This window comes from Miniopterus natalensis, chromosome 17, assembly GCF_054644295.1.
Source record: "Miniopterus natalensis isolate mMinNat1 chromosome 17, mMinNat1.hap1, whole genome shotgun sequence".
In the NCBI taxonomy this organism is placed as follows: Eukaryota; Metazoa; Chordata; class Mammalia; order Chiroptera; family Miniopteridae; genus Miniopterus; species Miniopterus natalensis.
Window position 1 is genome coordinate 19,955,218 of NC_142097.1, and position 16,268 is coordinate 19,971,485.

Genomic DNA, 16,268 nt, shown 5'->3' on the forward strand with positions numbered 1-16,268 from the left:
GGCCTTGTGTAAAAGGAGGGACCTTGCAAGGGCAATCAGGAGTCAGGATCAAAAAGACGAAAGAACTTCCCCAGACTGCAAATCAAACCTCCTCAAGGGTGAGGGACTTTGGCAATATCTGTCTCAAGGACCGCAGGATGGCTGCAGAGCTTTGGCCACTGGCGACTACTACCCTCCCCTCCATCGATGAGTACATTGATTGCATGCACTCTGTCTTTTCCAAACTTAAAAATCCAGCAAGGGGCAAATAACTTGTTTTCTTAGTTCACTGGTCACTTGACAAAGGAGATGCCTGTCCTCACCTGACAGAGAGGACCACCCGCCATGCAGAGGTCCTGGCCATTTAGGTTGAGGCAATGACTCAGGACTGTCTTCGGGATGGGTTAATTGTGTGAACCTCTGTTGAAGAGAAGTCAGCCAAGGACAGGCTGCGATGGAAACAATTAGTCCTCACAAAATGTTTTACTTCATTTCTCAGCCCCCTTTGCAATTAGATGAGAGTCATGAGTTTAGGCCAACAGGATGAAGACAGAATTGATATAAGCTGCTTCCATGACTGGTTCTTCAAACATCCTGTGCAATCTCCCACTCTCTCCCTCTGTCTCGGGGAACTTGGGGGCTACATGTTCCAGATGAAGGCTGTAATTTATAAGAGGCCTGGATCTCTGAGTCACTCCTCAGAAGAGAATACCTTCGGCAAGCTGCTTGACCAAGATGAAGCCATAACATAAACAAAAAATAAGTCTCTGTTGCAAAGAGTCACTGAGACTTCTGCAATTGTTATTGCAGAAGCATATGCTATGCATTACCCTGACCAATGGTTCAGGGAACTATTTCAGCATTTTGAGGCTCAGTTTTTACCTTTGTACAATAAAGTAAAGCTGATTATCCCCAAAGGATTGTATGGGATGATGTAACCAACAGTGGGGGTGTTTTACATAAAAGAGCTTTGGTTTTTCTCATGGCAGCTCTGAGAAGCAGGCTTCCCTTCCACAAATGGTTTCAAAGAAAAGAAAGACATGTCGCTTCCCTAAGCCTTTGTTTTCTCGGTTTTAAAATGAACTTAGAAGACTTTAGTTCATGGGTTTCTCGGGAAGATTAAGTAAGTCAACGCATGTAAAATGCAATAATAATGCCACTTGCGTAGATTGTGTTAAGTTAGCATTCTTATTGAGACCTTACTGTTTGCTAAACATATTGTTAGAATTTTTATATTAGCATATATTTGGGGATGATTTTCCTTCAAAAGTAACAAGGAACTGCAGACATGGTCTCAGTGGCCCTTGCGAAAGGGAGATAGCAGCCCCTACTTGGCCCTGTTTTGCAGAAGGGAAAACTGAGTCCAAGGACTGTAATGTGGTAATGGTTTCACTAGTTAGGGAGTCAAGAGACAGAGGTGCTAGAACCAGCGCACCCTAAAACCTGCCACATTGCCTTAGGGATTTTGTTACTGGTCCCCAAGTCTCAGGTCCTTTTTTTTCTTTTTTAAGAGAGAGTTGGAATAACATGTATGTGAACGTCTCTTTCATCTGCGTATAACTTTGCATTAAGAGAGGAAGCCTGGAGCAGATTGGCAAAACAAGGACTCCTGCTTTCCCAGGCCTTTGACTTCTGTTCACTCATCATTGCTTGGAAAACACTTAGAAAGATAAGAGTTTGGCTGCACTGAGAAGGACCCATTTCCTGCCCATGGCTCACAGTCGTTCTTGGCCCAGGTCTCACTTTTCCCAGGCACCAGACCAAAGCAAGGAGTGGACCGAGCCCAGGCCATGGCAGAGGAAGAAAACTCTGAGCACAAGAGAAGAGACAGCCAGCGGAGCCGGCCCTGCGAGTTAGGGACAGCCTGGCCACAGCTGCTGGACTTAGACATGTAAAGACTGTGTTTATTTATTCCCACAGAGCTTGTTCTCATTTAGATTCCTCCAAAGCCCTTGGAGAAAAACTCGGAAATGGGAAGCCACCCGTTGATGTGGCTCGCCAATCACCTTGCAGAGTTATGAAATTATTCCTGCTCCAGGAACATAATTTCTCAATTATGTTAGCCTACTGCCTCCAAGGTCAAGGACATCCTAAGCACAACTTTTGAGACTCCCCATCTCCCACATGTGTGTCTCCTACATCTTGAGAGCCATCCCTAGAGTAATATGTTTTTACTTTGGAAGCCGTGGGAAAATTGAGGAGACAATCTGGGGGAAGCAGTGTGGCCAGACTCAGAGTCCTTTTCCAGCATCCTCTGGCCCTCAAAACCTGTCTCATTTCCTAACAACAATAAGTATGAATTTTCATCTACTGAGTCTCTACAGTGACCTGGTCACTCTTCTGAGCACCTCCTACATGTAGTTATATATTGACTAATTTAATTCACACGACAATTCTCTAAGGTAGGTATGACTATCCTTCCCATCCTAGCTCAGCAGCGAGCGGATAAGGTGTCCGTGGTGTCAAAGCTAGTTAGTGGCAGAGCCATCATTCAAACTCAGGGTCCTGATTCCAGAGTCCACGCTAGGCCACCCCACCTGGCGAAGGACAGGAAAGGGCAAGGAAGGGCCAGGTTTTCCGGCCTCTGCTTGGTCTCTTTTTAGGTAATTGGAGATCAATTATTTTACATAGGAGCTTAGAGACCATCGAGGCCAGCAAGGATTTCTTAATTCTGCCCTCATAATGGACATGAGCAGTCAGGTGAGGCTGAGACCTCGGGTTAGTCCCCTAACCCTGGGCAACACACCTCCCCGTGCAGCCTGGCCCAGTCCATTGGTTTGGTAGGCAAGCACGGGAAAAGCCAAGAAAGAACCTGCAAAGCCTCAACGCCAGTATTCAATCTGCCACAGTGACCCCGTGAGGGACTTTAATTGCCGACCTCATTAAAGACTCTGTTAAAGGCTGCGTCCCCTCGCACCATCTCCCACTAGGGGGCTTAGTGCTGTGCACCGGGGCTACCTGCATCCTTTCCTCTCCCTTCTCTTTCTCTTGGCTATTTTTACCCACGGAGCAGCTCACCTGCCACGTGTGCTCAGGAATGAGGGTGAACTAAGCCTCTGGTTTCCATCGTGGTCCTTGAAGCCCTGGGGTGTGAGGGTTTAGGGGGCCACCCATTCTGCTTCAAACAGATCCACTCCACTGCAGTGTATTTGATGAACAGGTTTTTGCTATTGATTCCATTTAAATAAAAAGGCTTTAGGGGCTAAAAAACATCGTTTAGAAATGCATTGGAGACTCCACACTGTTTTGCATAGCAGCTGCACCAACCTAGACCCCCACCAGCAGGGGACAAGGGTTCCCCTTTTCTCCACAGCCTTGTCAACATAATCATGCCTTGTCTTTTGACAATAGCCATCCTCACAGGTGTGGGGTGATGTCTCATTGAGGTTTTAATTTGTGTTTCTGGGGAGATCTTTGTCAAATGGTGCAAACATAATCTACAGCTCCTAAAGAGTCATCTTACCCTTTACGTTTTATAAATATTTCTTGAGTGGTATGATAGGTGCAGGGGACAAAGTAGTGAACATGGATAGGACTATCCTTCACCTCAAATAGCTCCTTGGTGGCCGCGGCTCATTGGCTGTGAAGATGCAGTTTCAGATGACTAAGTTCTTGGAACCTAATGAACTGCTTGGTGACTATATTATAGATCTGAAATTTGTTAAGAGAGTAGATCTTAAGTGTTCTCACCACATCAAAAAATGGGGAGGCTACTATGGAAGATGACAGAGGTGATGGACATGGGGGTTCGCTTGATTGCTGTAATCACGTCACAACATATATGAATAGGGCGTCTCCCAAAAATGTATGCACACTTTGAATGATCATCAAGTCAGCGTTTTTAACATACAGTTCATTTTCAACATGTAAAAGAGTCTACAGAAATGAATAATTTTTTTTGGTCAACGCCCATTTGCAAACTGATGGCCATCCTGGTCCAGGAGCTGTTGATAACTCGAAACAATGGAATCGCAAACATCAAGAATCATTTCCGCCAGGCCGGGCGTGGCTCAGCGGTTGAGCGTCGACCTAGGATCCAGGCGATTGGGGTTCGATTCCCGGTCAGGGCACATGCCTGGGTTGCGGGCTTGATCAATGACTCTCTCATCATTGATGTTTCCATCTCTCTCTCTCCCTCTCCTTTCCTCTCTCTGAAATCAATAAAGATATATTAAAAAAAAAAAGAATCATTTCGTTTGAATAATTACAAAGGCGGTGTTTATACTTCAACTGCTTTTTCAAACTTCCAGGAGCATTTTTGGGTGAATTTCCTTTGTTCAAAGAAACCATTGCATCATACCCCTTAAATATACACAATCTTTACTTGTCATTTATTCCTCAATAAAGCTGGGAGCAGGGGAGGAAATGAGCAGAAAATCTGTCAATCGGAGCTACCCGGTTCTGATGTCCTGTGACGCTAAAATTCAGAGGCACTAAGATTCTATGGCTACTAGATGGAACGATGGCAGTGAGGTTCTCATGAGAACCTACCGTTCCTGGGTTCCCAGAGAGCCAGCGATGGCCAGAGCTGCTGAGATCTCTCTGCATCTGGATGGGAGCCTAGCAGAAGTTTGAGAGCCCCTTCCTGGCTTCTCAAATCCTGCAGACCACCATGTGAACACGGGGACCCGGGAAGGTTCTTAGGCCTGCTCATCTCCTCATGCCCTTGGCTCCCTTGCTTTGCTCCCCACTACATATGTTTCATTTCAGAGAAAGTAGAGCCTTTAAGAACGACCTTCTCAAGTTACCATCCTTGCTCAGTCGTTTCACAAGCTTCCTTCCTTCCCCACTTGAAACCTCAAGATGGATAAAAATGTGCCAAGTTTCTTTCCCCTTCTGTTTTCAAGTCCTGTTAGCTTGGCAGGAAGTACAAATTGGTCATCATCGGCTTGGGACCCCCACTGATGACCTGACTATGACTTAGAGGAGTCCAAGGCTTCCCTGGAAACTCCCACTCTCCCTGCTGGCTTTAAAAGGCAGGAGGAGCAGCCAGAGGAGCAGAGAACCCGAGACAAGCACGAACCAGACAACTCCCACCCTGAAGCCGCATCGTCACCTTGCAGCATGAAGGTCTCCGCAGTGCTCCTGTGCCTGCTGCTCACAGTGGCCACCCTCAGCACCCAGGTGCTCGCTCAGCCAGGTAAGCCCCCTCTCTCCCTATGGGAGAGCTGACCACCTCCAGAACTATCACATCGGCCCCATGAGTGGACAAGAAGTGCCCAACCTCACTATCGGTGAAAGAGAAACCCAGGCTGGTCCCCACCTTCTCTTCTGACGTGGGTATTGAGAGATATAGAGTATACCCACGATCTGGCTGCCTTTGCAGTGCTCCGGGTTGGAGCACACAAAAGAAATACACTCTCTTACTGTGGGCACAGTGGGTATTTTGGGGCAGTGCTGTAGGGGGGGGAAAATGCTTGATTAGAGGTCCAGAATTTTTAAGGGACTCCAAGACAGCTTTCAGAAATGGTGGTTAGGGAAGGGAAATGAGGTTCCAGGGGAATCTCTTGAGGTGACATATTTTTACCCTGTCTAGGGGGGAAAAATCTAGGTGTTTGTATCATAACTTATTTTTTTCATGCTCTGATGACTTAGATTTAGTGCATGTTATCAGTCCAAATAAGATCGTGCACGCTGCTATAACAAACAACCCTAATGATCAGTGACTTGAAACTAGAAAGGTTAATTCCTCACTCATACTGAATGTCTATAATGTATTGGCTTGACCTTTTGCTTCATGCACTCAGGATTCTAGGCTGATGGAGCAGCTGCCCTAGAGAGCCTTGCTGCTTACCATGACAAAGGGAAAGAAAACTCTTGAGATTCTTGCACTGGAAATTACTAACTCTGGCTCAGAAATGGCACTTGTCACTTTGGCTTCTCACTTATGGGTCCAAACTAGTTAATGGCTCCAATTAATCAAAAGTGACCAAGAAATGCAAGTCTACCATGTGTCCAGAAAGCAGAGAATGGAGACTGTTTGGTGACTAGTACTATAGTGATCACATAACTACATAGCTCTGTAGAAACAGGACTAGAGCTTGTTGCATTGACCACGCTTTTTCTATAATTTTGCCAGTGGTGATGGGTCCCCACCATTCAAGGGCGACCCCAAGTCAAGGGCATAAGTATAAGACCTCAGAGCAATGAATTCTACCTCCTCATATTTTCTTGCCTTCTCCTAAATTTCCTCCCTCCCTTCCAAAGGCATGCTTTAAAATGTCTACATATTATTAGTGGCTTACCCTTTCTTTTATTTCTCCCACAAATTTAGCACTTTCTGTCCCAACCGTCTGCTGCTTCGAAGTGTCCAGTAAGAAGATCTCTAGTCATAAACTGCAGAGCTACAAAAGAATCACTGACAGCAGATGTCCCCAGAAGGCTGTGATGTAAGTAGATAAAACTTGCCCTCTCCCAGCCCAAAAATTCTTTTTCTAGGGGGCACAGGTCAAGAACTGCGTCAGAGTTACTTGGAATCAGAAACTCAGAGAGTTGGACCTCTATCTTCCCATTCATGCTTTTTTCACTCTGGGACATTTCCACCCTTATCTCTCTGTCAGCAAGCTTGTTCAGGTCATACTAGTTCCTTCGAGTCAAGAGCAAGGGTGGCTTGACTGGGCCAGCAAGAGCAGCAGCTAACCAACCCGAGTCCCACCTTTCCTCTCTCTGCTTTCCTCCTCTCGTGGAGGATGGTCCTGGGAATTTGGGGGTTAAATGGACACAATTTTCAAAGAGGATCCTTCTAATTGCTTCCTCTCTCTCCCACAGCTTCAAGACCAAACTGTCCAGAGAGATCTGTGCCAATCCCCAAAATAAGTGGGTTCAGGAAGCCATGAAGTACCTGGACAAGAAATCCCAAGCTCCAAAGCAATAAATATTCACCTTTTTAAAACCAAACCAGAGCCTGAGAAATGTCTGATTCATTCTCTCTCTGGCCTTCCTAAGATGCCTTCTGAGATCATCTCCTCATCTTCCCCAAAGGAATGGCTTCTATTTAATAATGAAAAATATATTGTATGTAAGTTATTGGTGTTTTTAAGCTTCTCTGTCATGAATACTATTTGTTTTTAACGTGGAAAGCTTTGGTCAGGTCCCTTCCCCTCTGTGAACCCCAATCCAATCCCCCCACAAAGTAATTTACATTGTTTCTTTGGAGTAATGTTCCTACTCTCTTCCCTACCTCTCTGGAATCTTGCCAGGGTCCTGGCAAAGATGTGAAAATGTTTTATCTTTTTAAGAAGACATTGCCCTTGTGAATGAAAGGTGTGACTCATCATGTTAACTGGAAATAAATAATTATTTTAAGAATACATCATAGTGCACTTTCTATTACAGCCCACAGCTGTATTGTTGTGGGGAATCCACACTGAGCTGGGAGGTAGAGAGGTGACCGCGGGGGTGACCAGTATAGCTATGGGGGTGGGAGCTGTGTTTCTGAGAAATGATCTTTTGGCTTGGCCAACCTTCAAAGAGATTCAGGATAGAATCTACAGGACCAGAGAACCTTTTCTATTCCCCTGATCCCGGTCCCTAAGAGCGGCTTTCCAGAACTCTAGTACCTCTGTCAATTATTCAGCAAGACCTTCATCACCACTTTTTTCCTGGCCAACCTCACAACTTGCCCAAAGTTTCCCCCATGACCCAGTACAGCAGCAGGTGATATCCCTCGTGCCTGACCTTACTCCTCTGATTGTCCTCCAGCCCAGAATACACACACAGGTCACAGGAAGGCTAGATGACCATCCCCAAAAGACTCACTTAGACGATGGCTTTATAGGCACTTAAAGAGGCATAAGCCTGCAGCTTGAAGTAGGTCTTGATGGATGGACAAGTGCAGGGGCTCTTTTAGAGGGACCTCAGGCTAGGTGGAAAAGAGAGAGGCATCAGCTTGAGAAAATGCTTAGAGGTAATGTGATCACAGAGTGATTTTCAAGTTGAGGGGGAGCCCATTGGAAAGGTGTCAGGGCCAAGGTCTGAGTGAAATGGGGGGAAATTTAGGAAGGACACTTGAGGCTAGTCTGTGAAGGTGAGGAGTTTGTGCTCCATTCAGATAGTAATAAGTAAGATGAATGTGTCATTTTTATCACCCAAATTAGAACTTTTGAGAATACAAGAGGCACCATTAATAGCTATGCTGGGACAACAGATATAAATTAACACTGTCCCAGGCAAACCAGAGCCTCTGACCACCCGAGCATTAATAGGTGTTGACAGTTTTGGCTGGGTGGGGCAGGGGAAGAGTGCCACCATCAGAGGGGCTTTAGGAGTCATAACCCTGCGGTGACAGCCAGAGTGAGCTGGGAAGAGAAGAGCGGTTAGCACACCCTTGCAATGTGGAGGCGAGAGGCGATGGGAAACGGGAGCAGGGCAGTGGCAGATGGGGAGGAAAGAGGGCAATTGTGAGAAGAATGGGACAAGGCAGTGGAGTGTTGAACCTTGAGGACTGAGAAGCAGGACTGCTGACATGGAAACCTCCATACCTCCACAAAGCTGCAATTAAAGGATGGCAGCTTAGACCTGGAAAATGCACTTCCCTTCACCACCCTCCCCCTTACACCCCAGCTTTCCAAGCTCAAGAGCTTCTAACCAAATGGACAAGACCTCTGTTTCCTGTATGAGCAACTCAGATCAGGATTCCTCTGCAGCACATGAAGTCAGCCTGCGTTTCTGTCAGTCGTGTGGCCCCCCTATGCCTGGAACAGGGGTAGAAAGAGATCATAGGTGCCCTGCTGATATAACTCTACTTCGTCTAATGCTGCCAAACCAGGGGGTTGATTGCCCACTGCGTCATGCTATGTCCAGCAGGGTCACTGCATCGTACAGTTCCAGGGACACCATCCACACCAAAGTCCCATTGGCCCACTATATGTGGTGGCCTTGGCACAGGCAATGTAAGTGAGACACTGACCTGGGAGAAAGGTGACTTTTGTTTCATCCCTAAGTCAAGTCTCTCTCACTATGCTACATTGGGCCTTGACTGTCCATAATATGAGGGTAATAATATTTTAGGGAAGAAAATAGGGAACCTAACAGGTGAACCCACAAGAGTTCCTGCCGTGAGAGCACTTTCCCTTGGAAAACATCTCTATCTCCATCCACTGGGGCAGGAAAGGTTGGGCGAGGGTCCTGTGCTCACAATCCTAAGGCAGACAGAGGCCAAGGTAACTGCACACTTACTATATCTCAAACCGAGCCTTTCTGAGGAGCTTCTCTTTGAGAATCTCGAGTAGAAGCATAGACTCCAGGAGCCATCAGAGAGCTTCTAGTGGCTATGACAGAATGGCTCCCATTCAGAGCGATCACTGGATCCCACTCCAGGTATGACAAGCCCCCTTGTCTCTCCTGCAGCCTAACTGCAGGAAACCTCACTGCAATAAGCAGACTCTCTGGTGCTAATGAGTATTGAAGAGGGGATTGAGAAGGGAGAGGAGAGGGGGAGAAATGCCTTTCATTTGTGAAAGACTAAACAGAAGTTCCTCACATGCCCTATGCCGGCCAAGTTCTGTCTCTTCTCTTTCAAGGAATCCCTAATCCAATTCTCCTCTAATTGGGCACAGCATCACCTGCCCCTGGAGTATAAAATTGTGGGCACAGAGCAGTGGACATACTTAAGCCTTCCGATGGTGCACAGATCCCAGCTAGGAACTAGAGATGTCACCAACTGGGAAACAAACTCTTAGATGAAAATTGTCATACAAAGTGTGCTGTAGAGTGTGGAAACAGGACCGAGCCTAGACAGAATCTGTATGGTGACATGGTCACCATGCAGGCTTCAGCCAGTCCCACAGGGAGCTTGAGAACTGGGATAAATCTAAATGGGGACCAGGGCCCAGGCTTTTATACTCCCATCCCAACTAGTCATGGATGCCAGCTGCTCCTGGAAAGGGCAGAACTCTGGGCAAGGCAGCTCTCCTGAGCCAAGGGCAGGCCCCACAGAGGAAACTGCTGAGAGCTGTTGGCTGCCAATGCTCATCAACTAGGGAAGGAGCTCTTCAGTCCTGGGAAGACAGAATATGGGCAATACGCCAAGGATTGTACTGCTCAGATTCACTTGCTTATCTAATACATTCTAGAAACTCTTCCGGGAACTTAACGAGCCTCCTTTTCTCAGGAAATTTGCAAGAACACTAATGGGATGAACAAACCTCCCTTCCCCACTGCTGCAACTGGTCTTGAGACTGTGACATTGAGGTTGTCAACCCATGGTGGCTGGCACCAATTCGACACCAGCAAGAATCCCCAATTTGATGGAAGCACTCTGCCCCAATGAACCAAGACTCCCAAACCCACGGGGCCCTGAGTTGTGGGCACAGGAAACACAAATTCCCCCAACTGAGTTGCCTGGAGGTGATGGTAAGTGGGTGACTCCTATTTCTACCTCTTGATACTTGGATCCATGAATTTTACCTACTGAGAATACAGCATCATGTAATAGTTGATTTGAGATATATATTGGGTCCTAAAGAATGGTACTCCATCTTGGCAGGATATTTTTTCCAAGCTGGTGCACCCCTTGTGCCTTCAGCAGGCCATTTCATTCTATCAGGCCACAAGCTTCTGGAGAATATAATTACGTGGTAAGATCAGTGGATGCCATGGTAATATGCCCAGTGCTGTTCCTCGTTTGCTGTAAATCACACCTCTTGGTCTATAGTGGTGTGCTGTAGGATCTCATACCAATGGATAAGCACTTAGGTCATGGTGCTGGCTGAGGTACTGGGCACAAAAATGGCCAACCCATGCCTGGAAAATGCATCCGTTCCAGTTAATGTCAATCACTGTCCTTTTCAGATTAGAAAAGATGCACTGTAATCAATCAAATGTGTATTTGCCACCAAGTAGCTGATTAGTCTCCTTAATGGATAATGCCATGACAAGGATTCATCACTCGCTTTTGTTGCTGGCAGGGTAGACATTCAACTACCTTGGTCTTGGTGAGCAGAACCCCATGGGTAGCCTGAACCCCTGCTACCATGGCTACTATGCTCCTGTGTCCACCATCCAGCACTGCAGTGGCCAATGTCAGAAGCTGGCCAATGTCAGCTGGCTGCATTATTCTGTTTGCTTGGCCATTCGGCGCACCTCTTGTTTTCCAAATTCTCTGATGGACAGTAAACAAAGGTCTTCACGTACCATGTCTTGTTCCATAGGTCCATCCACATGCTTCTCTTCCAGACCTCCTTTCCCCCGATTTTCTACCTTTCTCCTTCCAGACCAACCACCCAGATCATTCACCACCATTTATACATATTCTAACCACAGGCCCACCTCTTCCTCTATCCAAGTGGATGACCAGTAATGCTGCCCAAGCCCTGCTCCCCCCTCTTCGAGGCTAACCCTCAGCTGAGCTGAGCTGAGCTGTAAGACAACGGCCATGATGTTTGGCTTCTATCTACATGCTGACCTGAACCATCTGTGAACCAAACTCAGCCTTTGCTTCCTCCCTCAGCAGTGCCTTCTCAGGCAGCCATGCGTGTGAACTGAGGGGAAAGCACAGCAGTGTGGACATCGTGGAGGTCTCAGTGGCCTGCTCACATGGCTTCATGTGCCTCTAGCCCTGCTTGTGCTTATCCCAATACACAGCTTTAGCCTCTCAATGGACTGCTGCTGGGCCCACCTGGCATTATAACTTGGTGAATTTGACCCAATCCACCTCATAATGGGCAATTTGGGCTGCAGAGTGGATGGAGCTCCAGGCAGAATCCACTAACGGGATGCAGGCCTGGGCCTGAGGCATGATCTCTAAGTCCTGGCTTGTTCTGCAGCTAGCTTGGACTAGAGATATGGCTTCTAATTGGATATGCATTAAAATCACCAGGGGCTTGAAAAAGCACAGATTCTCAGTTTTCTTCTGCAGAGTTCAATGGGTCAGAATGGGCGTGGGGCTAGGAGGCCTTATTCTACCTCCTAGGCTGGCCCCAGCTCTGGTTTGCCCTGGACTGTGTATCCTTAGGCAAATGACTTAATGATGCAGTGGGGATACAGAGGCCTGCCAAGAGAGGATTATGTGAGATAACTGGCAACCAGCACAGTAACAAAGGCATGGGCGTGTGTTTGCCTAGTTAAAAAGCGAGTTTGCACAGAGAGGCAGTTTTCACTTTTACAAACTTTCATCTTTGTTCTGTATGAGGAAGGCATTGAGCTTCGCTAAGCCTCAGTTCTTTTATCTTTATAATAAGCGTTATAAAAGCACTTATCTCAGACACTGGTCAGGAGAATTAAATTAGATAACACCTATAAATTTGTAGTCCCTGGCATGGGGAACAAATTCAACAAAAAGCAGCCATCGTTATTTATCTAATATTTATTGCTTGCCAGTTGCAATGCAAATGAGTTTTTAGACTGTTTCTTCCCAAAAGTTTCAGGCAACTTTGGAGACGACCAGTAGCCCTTCCCAGCTGGTTCTCTTTTGTAGAAGGGAGAAGTGAGGCCTGGGGCATGAGAGAGCACAATGTAGTTAAAAGTTCAGGAGACAGGTCAGGACATCCGGGCATTGAGACTCGTAGGCTTCTAACACCCTATGTGGCCTTAAGGATTTCATTTCTATCCTTGGGCTTCATTTTTGTTTTTTTAGATACTTGTCTTTTATTTTTTAAGTATTTTTAAAATTGATTTTTTAGAGAGAGAGGGAAGAAGAGGAAGAGAGAGAGAAACCTTGAGAGAGAAACATCCATCTGTTGCCTCCTGTATTCCCCCTACGGGGGATCGAGCCCAGGCGCAGGAGAGCGTGGAATACTTTGACTTCTCTGGTCCTATTGAGTTCTTTATTTAGTTGTGTGGTCTCCGAGGAAATCTGAATCTAACCGCAAAACGAAAGTGGGAGTCTGGATTCACAGGTTACACTTCCCCTGGGCCATTCTTATCACTAGAGACCAGGCAGGAAGTCAGGAGAGCTGTTTCCAGAACAGGAGACTCATTTCTTGCCCCCACCGGAGTTATTCAGGAGTTATTCTGCACCAGCGACAGAGATTGTGAGTTGAAGCTGCTTTAGATGCGTGCTGGCTGGGAGGTCACCAAGAGAGAGAGCAGAGAAAGGTGCCCAGGAGCACGCGCTCCCTGTGAAGGCAGCTGAGCTGGGCCGAGCAGCTGCTCAGCCGGCGGTCGGAAAGGTTGGGGTTAATATTTCACGTGAAGTTCCGTAGGCAGCGGAGAGCTGAAGTCGGGGAGGGAAACTGCAAAGTGAAAACAACGTACCAACTGCCTCGCGTCACTGAACACTGGCCCACCCTTGACCCCGGCATCACCCAGAGGCTGTCATCCCTGGAACGCAGCAGCCACATTTCCTCTGAGGCCCAGAGCACCCAGCACCTCTGATCCTTGCCCCTTTATCTGGGATCTATGCCCTCTAGCTGACGCGTCTCATGGTTCCTTTTCCATAATCCAGGCATTCCTGGGACACCATCCCCACTGTAAGATATCTCTACTTGGTAGCATGAGGCAGTTTTGGGGGGAAATTGTGAGAAGTCCACTGTCTTACGCTTTGAGTCCCTTCCCAGCAACCCCTAGCCATACTTCTTCTGAAGCCCCTGAGTAATGACTTAATGAGAGCTTACTATGCGCTGGCAGTCACTGTTCAAAACATTTTGCAGACGTCATACAGTTAACCCTCGCAAGTTGTATTAACCCCCTTTCAGAGGTGGAAACTGAGGCCCAACTTCTTATTCCCAGGGTTGATGAGCATGGGGCTTTTGTCCAGTGGACACAAGCAGGTATTTTCCTGAGTCCCAAAACAAGGGCATTCTGGGCCTTCACTTTGAGGGAGGAAGTTCTTAAAGGGAAGGGGCTGCATCAGTCAAAGTCACAGTCCTTGATCTACTGATCTGACATCCACAAGAGGTGTCCGATCTCCTCTGGGAAAGACCCCTGTGCCTTCTTCCATATTCATGGGTCATTAATAGATCTTTATGGGAACTGTCTGCTAAGGCAGAGGGAGCCTAGTCAGAAGCAGGGATGAGCACAGAGTGCAGAGATAGCTGGAGAAATGTCCCTGGAAGGCTTCCGAGCCAGTGGTTCATGCAGTGTTTTTCCTCTGGGGCCCTCACTGGCAGCTCCCCATTCCTGCACCAGCTATCCACTAGAGGGAACCCGTCCTCGGCGGGTAGAAACCACCCAGTGTGCCGTGTGCACATCCAATACCCAGTCTTGATGTGTGTTTATGGAGGAGAGGAATTTAACTGGATCAGTTAAATCGCACCATGCTTTTCTCTGGAGTTCTGGGTGTAAGGAACAAGGCCTCCTGCCCCTGCGTCTCACACTGCTCCACTTGCCTTGGCTGATGGATGTGATTCCCTCTATGAGCTCACTCAGGGAAAGGCTTTGACAGCTAAACCAAGGTTTGTAAACCACAGCACTGGAAGTTCTTTATCTGCCACCCAGCTTTGACATCCTCTGATGCTAAGATCCAAGAATTCCTGGAACCCTTCCTTCAGCCAAAGTTCTAATTGAATCCCATCCCTGGAAGTTTGCAGGACGTAGCGATGTAGAGTTGTGGCAAGCCTCCGGCTGGGATCCCAGCCACAGTGCTGAGGGCCTCGCGGCGACACTGCTAGAAAGTGGAAACAGGAGGAACTTTGAATCTGCTCATCTCTCTTATGACCATGTTTTCTTTCTTCCTCCCTGTTCCTCAGAAGATATTTCAGTGAAGAGAAAGTGGAACCCTTAGAATGATGCAACTCAGAGTCTTTCCGGTTCTTAAATTGCATGACTGGGCTACTGAACCGAAGGGGTTCGTTTGCCTGGGCGCATCAAAGCCCAATCAGACACGAACAGGAGTTTGCAGCAAAGAGAGTAAAGGATTATTAGTTAAGAAAATGCAACCAAGCCAGGAGGCACATGTGAGCTCGTGCAAAAGACCTCGCTCCCAGATGGCTTCTCAGGAATGGGTTATACAGGGGAAAAATCATTAATCATGGTGGAGTTGGTCACGTGGTCTTTATTGATTGGTTGGCACTAGGGTAGGGGATAGCTGATCATTATATCTGGTTGTGATGTCAGCCATGGTGTCACTCTGTCTGGTTCCAAAAGGGTGTGTGGTCGGTGGGGTTGGTTGGCTGTTCTAAACCTGGAGCTGAAACACAACTGAGGCCAAGATGTTATCTTCAGTTTGGCTAAAACTCTGTCTCTGTGATCTACAGACCTAAGGCTTTGTTCCAAAGATTATTCGATGCTGACCAGAACCTCCTTGCCCTGTGGGCTTAATGATTAAGGGCGTGGACATGAAGGGAGAGGGAGATGGGTGAGTCAGGATGCCCCTAGGCTGGACAAGGCTAGTTTGAATCAAAAGGAAAGAAAGATAGAAAATCAGATTAAAGGAACGAAGTTTCAGCTTGGTTACAAGTGCACCTCCCGTTTCTCTCTCCCGATTTGGTCTCAGAACTGGAAGGAAAATGTGCTCAGTGCTCAGACAGGAGCTTCCTTTCTTACTTCCTGGAAACCTCCCCAGGACCCAGTGCCTACTCTGCAGGTTTCAGATCCCATTTCATCATTCCTGATCGTGGCCTTGCCAAGGTGAAGGCTTCCCTCCCAGACTCCTAACTCTCCACCTCCTATGAAATAATGAGTCACAGTTCTATAAAAACCAGGCAGAGCAGCCAGGGGAGCAGAGAGGCTGAGACAAACCCGAAATCTCCCTTAAGAAGTGGGGGCTGTGCTCCCATAGAATGTCCTTTTCACTTGGGTGGTCTCCATACAAGTTCAAGACACACAGGGTGGTTCCAGCACAGGGATGTCAGTGCCCAACATCAGCTTTCTGGGACTCAAGGACTTGAGTCACCTGACCAGCACCAGCCCACAGCCATTCCTTTCCTTACCTGCCCACCATCCCAGTGAAGCTCTCCATCCTGATCTACTGCAATAACTTCCAGAAATTCCCCCTACCTTAGGTCATCCCCATTCATCTAGCTTCAGCCCTGGAGAAATACTGATATTATGTGAACTGAGACCTCAGAAGAAGGTTGTGTGGCAATAGACTTCATAGTCAGGTGACACTTTTCAGTGAAAAGAGGTGTAAGCAGGATCTGTCTTAAAAGATGGGCTGATATAAGAGGAGATGGTTCTACAGTTAGTTCAGGACGGACAGAAGAGTGGGGGAGAAGCAGAAATCTCCTCTCTTTGGAATTTGGTCCAAGAATAGGAAAAAAGTTTAAAAATTTTAGAATGCAAGCTTGGAATCATGTTTTAGAGGATCCTGAATGTCAAGATGGACAGTTTGAGTTCAGTTCTGAAGGTGATAGAAAGATACTGAGGCATAGCCTGGTCTGGGACCAGGCACTGGATGCTCTCTGAGGTTC

General features: G+C 47.2%; 1 protein-coding gene across 1 annotated transcript; it reads left to right on the plus strand.

Moving 5' to 3' along the window:
• Window positions 1-5,043: 5,043 nt before the first annotated feature.
• Window positions 5,044-6,853, plus strand: LOC107532576 (C-C motif chemokine 2-like). Its single transcript, XM_016207004.2, has 3 exons — window positions 5,044-5,119; window positions 6,254-6,368; window positions 6,748-6,853. The coding sequence occupies exons 1-3, from the start codon at window positions 5,044-5,046 to the stop codon at window positions 6,851-6,853; spliced, it is 297 nt and encodes a 98-aa protein (XP_016062490.1).
• The last annotated feature ends 9,415 nt before the right edge of the window (window positions 6,854-16,268 follow it).

What these genes read in the sequence shown, in the direction of transcription:
- LOC107532576 (XM_016207004.2), top strand. Translation starts at nt 5,044, where the DNA reads ATGAAGGTCTCCGCAGTGCTCCTGTGCCTGCTGCTCACAGTGGCCACC. An exon ending in CCAGGTGCTCGCTCAGCCAG is followed by an intron (nt 5,120 to 6,253) that starts GTAAGCCCCCTC and finishes CCACAAATTTAG; the next exon opens with CACTTTCTGTCCCAACCGTC. An exon ending in TGTCCCCAGAAGGCTGTGAT is followed by an intron (nt 6,369 to 6,747) that starts GTAAGTAGATAA and finishes TCTCTCCCACAG; the next exon opens with CTTCAAGACCAAACTGTCCA.